The 12,462-nt window shown below is 42.3% G+C and overlaps 1 protein-coding gene across 7 annotated transcripts in view; it reads right to left on the bottom strand.

Moving 5' to 3' along the window:
• TRIM2 (tripartite motif containing 2) overlaps nt 1-12,462 on the bottom strand; it is a 231,841-nt gene that overhangs the window by 7,992 nt on the left and 211,387 nt on the right. For all 7 annotated transcript variants that reach the window (XM_029609266.1, XM_029609453.1, XM_029609363.1 and 4 more), the window contains one exon: nt 10,464-10,632. In XM_029609266.1, coding sequence (XP_029465126.1) covers nt 10,464-10,632 — 169 coding nt within the window. The remainder of the gene's footprint in view (nt 1-10,463; nt 10,633-12,462) is intronic.

The raw sequence follows: 12,462 nt of genomic DNA, 5'->3' as shown, positions 1-12,462 counted from the left end.
GGGGGTGGGGGGGGGGAGAGAAAAGAGAAAAAAAAAAAAAAAAGCAAAGCTGTTAAAATTCAAGATTTCACTTTGTTGAAGTTAAACAGCGCAGAACAAGCAAAAAGAGTGTTCCCATTATACCACTACACACCTTGGAAAACCTATTTATTTATTTCAAGCAGTTATTCCCAACCCTGTCAGGTTTTCAGGATACCTGCAGCACATAAAATCTTTACATACAAATCAAATCAATAAAAAGTTTATCTAAATGCTGACTTGTAAGATAAAACCTCAAACAGAGAGTAAGGCAAGGAATCATGCAGGGAAAATTCATAATCTGAACAATCATTGGTCTATGTGATAAAAAGCTTTTTACTGTCAGTACAAAATTTGAATTATTAATATCTAATACACTGTCAATTGTATTTTATACAATGGTTAACATTTTAAATAAATGCAGTTTAGATTTGATGGTTTTAATTATTGAAACCACCCAACAACATACCATCTCATTGAAAGAGCAATTTTGATGATAAATTAAAATCTTTCAAAATGGAATTAGCCACTGATCTGTTTAATAGTAATTTTGAAGAGTTAAGAGACAAATATGGAGCATTATAAGAATGACATTCGTAAACAAAAACTATAGTTAAATTAGCCCGCGATGAAAGAGATTATCAGAAAGGATCCATGGAGTAGACCAGATTAGAATAAGCAAAAGACAGACATGTTTCCTTTGATCTCTCTTCTTCCTCTTCAGATGATGAGGCATCTTTGTTAGTTCCTTTCAGATAAATAAATACATTAATAAAAATATATTATTTTTTTTAGAGTCGCGTCAGTGCCTTTTCATTGTGAGCAATGGTTTTTATCTCAGTGAGAGCAATGTGAAATAAGAGCTCAGTGCAATGAACTGAGCTTTACAGTGGCTGAAACTATGGTGAGCCAATGACCTAATGCAATGGACTGAGCTGTACACTGGCTGAAGTTTTTCTTCAAAGAATTGAAATCTGGACAGTGGTTTTTTTGTTCTCTGGAAGGACAGTTTAACATTTGTCAAAATCCTGCCTTAAACATGATAAAAACATGGATATAAAAACACAAAAGTGGTTGTATGGTTGAATTCTGGCTTTTTCATAGTTTCAGTTCAAACGGTCTAGTGGTTAAAATTTCTGTCTCTCTGCTAGGTAGCCTGGGTTCAGTTCTCAGATAGAAATTTTAATTTTGGTCATTGCATAAAATAACACAATTGACAGTATATTAGAATTTATTTATAATTCAAATTTTGTATTGACAATAAAAAGGGTTTTTTTTATCATATAGAAGTTATGAATTTTGTCTGCATGATTCCTTGCATACTCTTTCTTTAAAGATTTCTCTTACAGGTCAGCATTTGGATAAGGATTTTATTGATTTGACTAGTATGTAAAGATTTCACTGTGTGCTACGGGTATTGTATACCTTTACTTGCCTTTGTTATTGTTGGGTTTTCAAATACAAATAATTAATATGCACGAGATAGATTTCTATACATTGGAGACCAAGGATATGCAAACCTCTCTCATGCATATTCATTGTAGCAATCTTGAATACCTGACTGGCTAAGTGTGCCTCCAAGAGAGGGCTGGGAAAGCAGAGTTGCTTACCGGCATGATATGATCTTATCATGAATGCCGGTATAGAAAAACCTTAAATAAATAAATAAACAATAAATAAATAAATAAATAAATATTCTCTGAGGACAACAGGATATTAGTCCTCACACATGGGTGACATCACTGGACGGAGCCCCGGTCCAGAACTTGGATCTCAAAGATTCTAGAACTTTCAAACATGTCCTAGTGAGAATGTGCAGTGGTAGTAATCACCCTGTCCCCTAGGCAGAGTCCTTCAGTCCATGATATAGCTCATACATGGAGAAACTAACTCCCAGGGGAGGCGGGTGGGTTTCATAAGGGCTAACATCCTACTGTCCTTGGAGAACACCTGTTACAGGTAAGCAACTCTGCTTTCTCCTAGGACAAGCAGGACGGTAGTCCTCACACATGGGTGATTTCCAAGCTATAGGCTGCCCGAGCAGGACAAAAACGGGAAACTGCACAGTGCTGAAAGCACCACCTCTCTCCGCTGTGCCTGAGAGGCAGCTGACCCACAAAGGGGTCTAGATGGGACAAGAGTTGGGTTCTACAAAAAGAAAACCAAAGAACAGTCAGGCACAAAACCTGATTGTAGCAGAGGCACCTAAGGCAGGAGAGTGTTGCGAGTGCCAGCAAGAAACTAACTCCGCATCATAGAAACATTATAAGCAGGGTTTCAGATCAGTAAGCCCTGACAATAACAGTAGGTCTATAACCGCCTGGATACAGGAAAAAGTCTAGAGATGTAAACAAGAGAAGGACTTTTGGACGAAGACCACATAGTTTCTTTCGGTGTTACAAGACAAACCGAAAATCCAAACTGGTGCCCAAGAACTCCCTAGAAATAAACCTTGGGTCCACTGACATCTGAAGGACAGAATGCAGCTGCAGAAGTGTGCCCATGTTTGGCTGATAGGCACAATGGGCAAAAAAAACCCAAGCAACGCTTGGAAGAATAATCAGTGACAACGGCAAGGTCGGTGACAGATCCTACGTGCCAAAATACCAGACACAGCTGACCATGCAGGACCACATCAAGAGTTTCAGGGGATGAAAGGCAATCCCTTATTATTTATTTAACAGCTTTTTCATACCGACATTAAAATACACATCATATCGGTTTACATATTAACAAAAAGGATCCCTGAATGGGATCCCTTTGGGAATGCCTGAATGGGAATGCTAGCTCAAACCCCCCAAGCAGGGTGTTCTGTCCCCAGCAGTGGGTACATGTGTGTCTGTATATACTGTACTTAGTGGAAACACCCTTTTTGTAACCCACGATAAAAACCTGTGAGCCTTGCCTTTAAGGGAGCTTGCCCTTAAGAGAAGTTTCCTTCATCCTTTGCTTTCTCTCACTCGGGAGGTGTCTGTATGCCCTCTCAATCTAGCTTGAGTCTTCTTAAGTGCCTTATTGGCTCAAGGGACTGCCCTTCATGCTCCCCCTTGTGTCACATGGATCCTAGGCTTGCTACCATTGGATCTTACCCTCTAGTCCCAGCTTGTGGGGACGTTTCCTGTAATCACTCTCCAAGACTGTTAGTCAGTCTTAGCCATGCTGCTTCAAAGCTAGAAGTGCTTGCAACCTCTGTAATACAATTAGCTTTTTTACATTTCTTCTTACCGCTTTAATTCTAAAGATTAATCAGCTTCAGAACCCTTTGTCTTCTCACCCTGAATCCCAAGAAACTCCATCTCCCTTCTCCTGCCTATCTCCAGCTACAAAGATCTCTGCCTGGGGCATATACTTTGGAATGCGACAATTGTAAGTAATGGAAAATTATCTGTACAATAAATAATTTCAAACTTAAAACATCTTTGCCTGAAGATTGATTGGGAAGAAAAGTTAGCTGTCTGGAAGAGGGAAATCCGGGTATTTCTTACTGAGCCAGCACACAGGGAGATAAGTTGGGCCTGAAGCTCACCCACACTGCATCCTGTGAAGGGCAGAGATATGCATCCTGTCTACATGATAGTTCAAGTGAGCTAGAAGGCAATTTGGACAACCTAGCAAAGTGAGAAAAACTAAAGGCAGTACTGGCCAGAATGTGGTGAAAATATAGGGAAAAAGTGGTGTATCTTTCCTTGCAGGTATACACTAAAATATACCATGAATAGCCCTAGTTATTTTTCTCCTCCCCTTGACATTTCAACTGAAAATCAGAAGGAGAAAAGAACACAAGGAGCTGGACTGCAGGGGTAAGAACAAGTCATAAGGCTGTATATCTCAACCCCAAGTGAATAACTCAGTGCCGATGCCAATAGGTAGTTACCCACTGAGACAGAGCCCTCAGCCTGCTTGGATCAGCTGAAACTTGAGGGCAAATCCCCAAGGGAATTAATCCAGAAACACTCCACCAAGTGACAGAAAGCTGGGGTGCCGCAAGTACAAACCCTTGTAGAACAGGATTTCTTCACTGGCCTGGAAAGCCTAAGGGTACCAGGACAAGGTCAGTGTGATCTCTGAAGAGACTGCCCATGAACCTGGCTTAGGTATTAATACCGCTGCCATGATTACACATGCTTCCCTCAAGGAAGCACGTGGTCAAGTAAATGGAACAATGGTTGCATGAACCTGGACTCCCCTATCCACAGACAAGTTTATCCCTAAAATGGGGACATTTAGCTAGCAAGTTACTGCAACAAAAGAGTAGCACTTCTGTTGTGGGGTCCCTTGTTCCTCAACTCCTTCAGCCATAGATGTGGCAATAAATTGAAAGCCGAACTTGCCAATTAGATGGACTAGAACCCTGCTCACTGAGTAGGGTCCTGCAGGCGAGAATGACTGGCAATAGTGGTCCTTCACGAAAAACGCTCCTTGAGCTCAGCAGGTATCAAAGATGACTCCCATATGGGAGAAACCCCTAATCTTCACCAGGGAGCTACCCCGAAGAGGAGAATCCTAGTACGACAGGGAGACTGAATCTCAAATGGCTCCCTTGCGAACTAGACCTGCTGTGCCCTAGAATGACCTAAGATGAGCACTACCACCCAATTGGTTCTCTGATTCCTGGAAGGAACCAAGAGCGACTGCAGACAGAAGCAGTGACATCATTTCTCCAGGAAACAGAGAACAAGGGAAACCCCCTTGTAGTGGTGGACAACCAGATGTCCAGAGGGGGACCCATAAGGATTGCTCTGGGAACCCAGTTGTATCTCACCTTCCTGAAGGGACAGGGAAGCAATGGGAATTGGGGCCTCATGATCCTGAAAACCCTTTTAATTTTCCAGGTGAGAGCTGAGTTACAGTCACTGACCACTGAGGTTCAGCGACCAATGTGCCACTTGCAGACACCCTCAGAAGGGGTAGGCTACCATGGTAATCAATGGAGGACCCCAGCAAAACCGGTCAAATGACTGTCGCTGTTGTCCCCCTGGTCATGGCCTACACAGAGATGTACCAATTCAAAAGAATCAAGGTTCCCATTTGACGATAAACCTGCAAGGGACAGAGCCCCAGGGGCATCCCCACAAAAGGGATTTCTAACATGGGAGAGGTAGAAAGATATATTCCTTTTCTGAGGAAGGAGAAGACTCGACACTACCCTCCTGGTATCCACTCCTAATAAGGGTTTGACTAAGAACGCAGTCTTAGGTCAGTCCTGTGGTTGAATGCACAACCTGTTGTGCTTGCCACAAGGGAAACACAAACACACAGATACAGTAGAGGGCAAATGGAAGAATAGTTCCCTCCGCTGTAAAAGCACGCTGACTAGTACTTATATAGTGGTATTCCATCCTATGGATGGCGGCACACTTACAAACCCACTCTCTGTGCTTGTGGGTAGAATCCCACGGCACCACCTGTTAAAGATGGTGGCAATTCGCTGCCAAAAAGCAATCAAAGTGTGTGATGGTGCCTTCCTCGCCAGTTACAGAACAGACGAGGAGGCTATCTTGACGAAATGATGGCAGAACCCTGGCATGGCTGTGTACTGCACAGACAGGGAGAATGCCACCTACCAGCACTGAGGCGCTAGGAACAGATGTCCTGCTACACCCAAACATGAGTGCTGTGCTCCACTGTCATACTAACTCCCAATGGAGTGGATAGAAACGGGTGATGTTGGCTCCCCAGTACCAGTGGGGTTCTGATTATGGCGTGTTGGTGGGTGGTGTTCTATGGCGTCACCCCATGTTACCCCTCAGTACCTGGTAACACTCCAAGAGGCTGGACATAGCTTTGAAATTGCGTCGGGACTGGCTCACCACCATTTCCCTCATGGAATGGTAGCAGTGAAGTCCATGGTGTCCAACGATACCCCTGGTACTCTACGGTCGTGTCCTCCTGCATCTGACTGCATCCACTGGTGCCCACTGTGGTGATAGCACCTGTGGAGCCCATAGCGCTCTCGTGCTCACCAATGATGGATCACATCAATGGCACCAAACAATGTTGCGTCTAGGGCTTTGACGGCGCTTGACGGTATATAGCACCATGTTTGGCACCATAGATATCCGTGGACATTGACAGTCTAGCCCAGAGCTTTCCAAACTTTTCATGTTGGTCACACACTTTTTAGACAAACAAAATTTCACGACACAAGTAATTCAGTCTACCAGCAAACCAGAGGTTAAAAGTTAAATGAACAAAATGTATTTCGACAATTTATGTATATTTCCTTAAATATATACATAAATAAAATGTTTCATGACACAACCTATCTCATATTAAATATTTGCGGGCTTCCACTTCCTCCATGCCAATCTCGTACACTGCCGATCTTGTACATTGCCTCAACAATCTATGCCTCCTATCTTTAAGATTTATTATGTTTCTACTAGAGGTACCATACCATTAGAGAATAAAACAGGGGAATCATCATTAAATTTGACTGCTATAATAGAAGCCACTACAGAAACAACTATTGCTACTAGATCAACATTGCATGTCTCTTTTATATTTGCTTCTGACAGAGAAGCCTCTACATGAGAAAGAGAATGGAAAATTTTTATGGGGATAAGGTTTGGATATACCCCAACTTTTCTAGATTAACACAGGAGAGGAGGAGAAAATTCCTGGCATTAAAAATTGAAGTAGAAAATATTGGGGGTAAAATGATATTGAAGTTCCCATGTAAGTGCGAGATTCTGCGTCAAAATCAGAAATATATATTTTTTGAAATTTCACAATTACGAAATTTTCTTGATTCTCATACCCAAGAGGCTTTAGCTTTAGGATCCAAGGCAAAGTAAATATATTCTAGGGGTAATCTTCTTTTCAGTTGTTTATGGGGAGTCATCCTCTTATTTTCTTTTAACCGCTTATTGTTGTTCTTCTCTTCCTGGGGATTACCTCTTAAATTTTACAGATATGCAATATGAGATGTGTATTAACATTACAAGTTTATTAGATCATGAAAGTATCTGTATTCCTTATATTTTTCCTGTTGTATTGTAAAATGCATAAATAAAAAAAGACCACCCGATGTCCTGCAGTGGACACCGCAAAGGTTCCTCAAGGGCAATGGAACACGCCATCTGGATGCTTAAGTGCTCCAGGGTGCCATGAGTAGATAGAAATCCCTGCCGCCTAAGGGCTTCAGTGGCACTTGAGGGCTCTCAGGCCTCAACAGTTTATAACCTCGAGGGCAACTAGGGCACTCAGTGGCGATCCCAGTGCCTCGTTGATGGTGCTCAACATCGTTGAGAGCGGCAACAAATGACATTGCTGGATAATGCGCCCGATAGCCTCCATGGTGGCTCCTCACCTCGATGGCATCGATAGTATCGAGACAGCTCCGCTCCTCGACAGCCTCAAGAGTGGCCACAGCATCAAGGCCACGCACCTTGACAACATCAAGGGCGTCCACGGCCTCTGAGGGCATCGATGGCAGCTCCGATGGTATCAAGGGATCCATGGAGCTCGATGGCAGTCTTGGTCCTCAAGACTAGAGGTCATTGCCGCTCTCTACCACATCGAGCCCCAAGGTGCTCGATGACTCCGGTACATTGAATCCACAAATGCCTATGGCACAGAAGGCCCTTATGGCATCAAGGGCAGTAATGCTTAAGTGTCAAGGGTGACCATGGCGCTAAATGGCAGTCCTGGTCCCTGATGAAATCCTGACATCGACATGTCAGATCATCGGTGCACTGGTCCCAGATGTGCGCAGGCAACCACTGCTGGGCATGGCACCAAAGGTGCAGCAGCAAGCTGCTTGCCTAGGCTCCTGCTCACCCTCTCTCACAAGGAGACTGCACTGCCATCACAGGCAAGCAGTAGGGGAGGCCATGTCATCCAGGGCTCCTGCCTGTGGAGACTAGATCCCTTGAATGTAGGGAGGATGAGCTGTCCCTCCCACAGGAATGGGGAGGGAGAGCTCGTTCTCTTCACTGTCTGAACCTCCATCGATGCCAATCGATCGGTGAAATGACATGGAACTCCTGCCCGGGTAGAACTCAGGCCAGTCCCCAGCTCAGCTGCCTACACGGATTACCTACAGACTGCATTCTGTCAGTCCTGCTAGCACCTGACAAACGTACAAAAACAGACAGAACAAGGAGAGGACACATATCAAACTGCAGGTATAGTATTTATTTAAAAAGGGATAGTATTAGATTCTGCCAGGCTGCACAGCGACTAAGGCTCGCCATGTGGTGGCAGACAGTGGAAAGAAGAAGAAAAAAGAGAAAGAGAAAAGGAAAATAAAACTAATGGAAGGTAATGGAAAGAAAAACAGCTGCAGCTCTAGAAAATCACTTATAAAACTGTGAGGAGAGAGCAAAGCTGAATACCGTGACACACACAGCTCCCGCAATCACACAGCTCCAAGGAAAAAAAAAAAAGAGACTAAGGGACTCTGCCTTAGGGGGCAGGGTGATAACTTTAGCTGCACATGCTCAGTAGGACATGTTTGAAAGTTCTAGAATCTTTGAGATCAAAGTTCCGGACCAGAGCTCCATCCGATGATGTCACCCATGTGTTAGGACTGCCATCCTGCTTGTCCTCGGAGAAACACTGATTTTAAAGCATTTATACCCCATGTTATCTTAACATCTAAGCAGGTAACAAGTAATCTGTTGGATTCCTACATATCTCCATTATTCAATTTCCAATTGAGAACTCATCTTTTCCCCTTTTCCTTTTATTTTTCTCTGTTCTTTCTTAAAGGTATTAGCTTTTCATTCTTTAGCTGATCAGGCAAAATTATCCATTACTAATGAGAATTTCATGGTTTATTTTCCAGATAAAGAACATTTAATTGGTGGTCTGCAATCCCATCATATCTCAGTCAACTGCAGCTTCCAATAAAGCCATGCAACAATTAATGAATTTCAAGAATCATTCATACTTTGCTATTTAGCGAGTCCAATAAATGAAGGAATGCGAGACAGAAAGAAAAACCATACAGGAGAAAGAGTAATGGAAAGAACAGTGACGGATGGGGGTGGAATATTAGTCCTTCCTGAGATTTCTATCCAGAAGGGAAAATCAGGAGCTCAATCAAGCACCCTTCAGACTGCTAGTTTTCATTGGCAAGGGGCTTAAATTGCTCTGGATTTTGCAAGGAGTGGACTTTTCAAATTTTATAAATATATTAAACAAATGCAGCTGGAAAACAGACTGGGCACCCTACAGAACCTAAGAATTGTCAATCTGGGTCAGATCAAAAGGTTCCTCAAGCCCAAGGTCTCCAACAGTGTCAAACAATGGATTCTTGGACTTGGATTTACTTATTCACCTTTCTAAACCCAGGATCAAGGCAAATTACATTTCAGGTACCATAGGCATTTCCTTACCCCAGAAGGCTTACAGTCTGAGGCCAATGTCACAAGTTACATCAGTGAGAAGCCCTGGTTCTCAGCCTGCTACTCTGATCATTAGGCTATCCCTCCAGTTTCTTACAGAAAGTGTATAAAAAAAAAAAAAAGGGCATGAGTAGAGTCATCCCTCAAAAAGATTTTGCCATACAACATAGCTGGATACAAGAAAACCTTTCAAAAACATAGTCCCATTAATCCTATGTAACCTTGCCATGCCATTTATCTGCCACAATATTCTGGTTTTTTATGTCAATTATTACATATGAAGATAATTGTTTTTACATATTAGGTGTTGAAACCTATATAATTACAGTTACATAACAATTTATATTTAATGCCATTGAACCTCTTAATTCTCTTTAAATATCCCTGATATGGTGATAATTGGGTAAGGTTGCTTCATGCACTGTTTAAATTAGGAACACCCAAGGAGCAGACTAAACTGTTTTGATCTATCCACATTTATAGTTACATGTTAAAGTACTTTTGTTGAATATGCATATTAAACAAAAATCTTTACTGAAAATCATATTATCCCTTCATGTACTTCCTTTCTAAAACTTAAGTGTACTGATATTTTCAGATCCAAATTATGTCAAAGAAGATGAAATGACTTTTTGCATCTTATTAGGGTGATCTGGATATGTCTGCTTGCGCAGTATGTTAATATCAATGTTCAGCTTGCCCTAGAAAGTCTCCAAGAATGTGTTTGTTTCTGCAAAGGAAACCTTTTCAGTTTTGAATAAAATGTTTAGATGTTTTCAAAAACAGTGATTTTCAAACCTGAAAATTATATAAAGGAGAGATTCTGGGACAGGCAGCACATTTTGTAGCTGCAGACTTCCAAAAAAATCTTGCTTCTGACTGACAGTCTTGCATTTAGCAGGAACAATCTTGGACAACTTGGCTTGGTATTGGACAGCAAGTCCACGGAGAGCTGTTCCTTTGATTGCCTTACCATTGGACGCCAAAGATGCATGCCTTGGATACGGTGGCTTAAACATGCTAAAGCTCCATGCGAGCACAAGAGAAAACAAAGAGGGAGCTAGGGGTATAGCATATTGCCATCGAGTATACCTGCAAACTGCCTGTCTCCATTTCCTCGGCTACCAAATCTTGTCACTATTTTTCCATTGGGCTGGAAGATGAACACACAGCATGCCTTGTTATCCACCACAATAATATGTCCATTTCGATCCACTGAAACACCTTTTGGTCCCATCAGCTTTCCAGATCCAATTTTTGTCTGTCAAAAGAAAAATAGGACATAAAACAATCAAGTCAACGTGGTACAAAAATAACTAACAAAAACAAAACAAAAGCAGAGTGAACACTGTAATGGCATTTTTACTTATTTTGTACTCCATTATATTTTTTTGGAGGGGTCATGAGTAAGGGGTAAATGGGCTACAGTACCATTATTTATAGAAGCGGAAAATGATGGTAAATAAGGATCCAAAGGCCCAGCCTGCCCAGTTTCATTCCTGATGCAATGCCATAGACCCCAGTGGCTTTCTCTCAACTTCTTTGTAACTAGGGATCCTCTGTGCTTATCCCAAGCTTTTTTTGAATTGTTACTGCTTTTGTCTCCACTGTTTGCCCTGGAAGACCATGCATCTACCTCCCTTTCAGTAAAGAAATATTTTCTAATATTACTCTTGATTCTACCCCGTTGAAGCCTCATGTTATGACCTCTTGTTCCAGAACTTCCTTTCCTCTGAAAAAGGTTTGCCTCTCGTGCATTATGGTAGTTGAATGTCTTTATTATATCTCTCTTCTCTTCTAGGTTGTGCATATTTAGGTTTTTATGTCTCATGTCACCTCTCTAGCAGCCGATGGAGTCAGACAAAATTCAGACTGCCAAGACTGTAGACACAGTGGTTCATCGCAAGAATTTGTCAGGGTGCAGTGTTTATGCCACTATGAGGGAACTCAGAAAAACTCAAATTAGTAGAAACGAAAAATGTCCGTTCTTGGATGTTCCTTATGTAGCCCTGGTCTAAACTTGAAGACTGTAGGTATATCTTCAATTGTATTTTTCCTCTACTCCTTAACTTCTACCATTATCCTTGACGGGTGGGAGATTCTGCAGCACCAGGATAACTTTTATTTGTCTATCGCTCTACGCAAGTGTAGGAGAGATGTAACCTCTAGAGGGAGTATGGCACGAGTATATAAAATGTCTGAGTTACTGAGTGGGGAGAGAGGTCCTGGGAGATGTTCTAAGAGGGGAACCCAACGGAGTAGGACTCATCCAGAGTTCTAAGATATTCCTTAAAACCTGCTGGTTCTTCCAATCCAGCAGGGCCTCTCTTTTACAAGGAATAATGATGAACTGTGGATCCATAAAGGCTAGAGGATGGGAATGAAGAGAAGAGCCATGAGGGTGGATTACTGGACTGGAGGCTAGTAACTGGTGATTACTACCCTTACTCAATAAGCCTTTGCATGGTTAATGCAACTCGAACATTGCTCTCTGCTTCAATGGCAAGGGGAAATGTGGAAAAGAGGATTTGCATTCAGATAACCAACAAGGACTGAACTTCACAATCTGGGTAAACAAATTAGAGTGGGGGTAGCTTGCTTATTATAGCAGTTACTACCCTAAACCAGTTAAGCCTGATACATCACTTTGAATGCATATACAGCACTGCTCTTTGCTTCAATGGTAGGGGGAAATGTGGAAAACAGGATTTACATTCAGACAACATCCAACAAGGCATTGATCTGTGCCTTGTTGGATGTGCCTTGTTACCCAGGCACAGTCTGGGTAACCAAGCATTGGGGTAACTTGCTTGATGCGTCGATTACTACCCTTAACCATTAAGCCTTATGCTCACCTTTGATACAACTCCAACATTACTCTCTGCATCAATGACAGGGGATGGCAGGAAATTTGAATCAAACAGTTACCAACAAGGGCCCTGAACTTGGTGGTTGATGAAACAGATAAGTATGGGAAAATAAGTGTGGGAGCTTGCTGGGCAGACTGGATGGGCCATTTGGCCTTTTTCTGCCGTCATTTCTATGTTTCAAGGGACTGCTCTCCTAAGCATACATGTCTAGTCTTATTTGG

Source organism: Rhinatrema bivittatum, chromosome 1, assembly GCF_901001135.1.
Source record: "Rhinatrema bivittatum chromosome 1, aRhiBiv1.1, whole genome shotgun sequence".
In the NCBI taxonomy this organism is placed as follows: Eukaryota; Metazoa; Chordata; class Amphibia; order Gymnophiona; family Rhinatrematidae; genus Rhinatrema; species Rhinatrema bivittatum.
The sequence above is the reverse complement of the archived record's forward strand: the minus strand, read 5'-3'. Positions and strand labels throughout refer to the sequence as shown.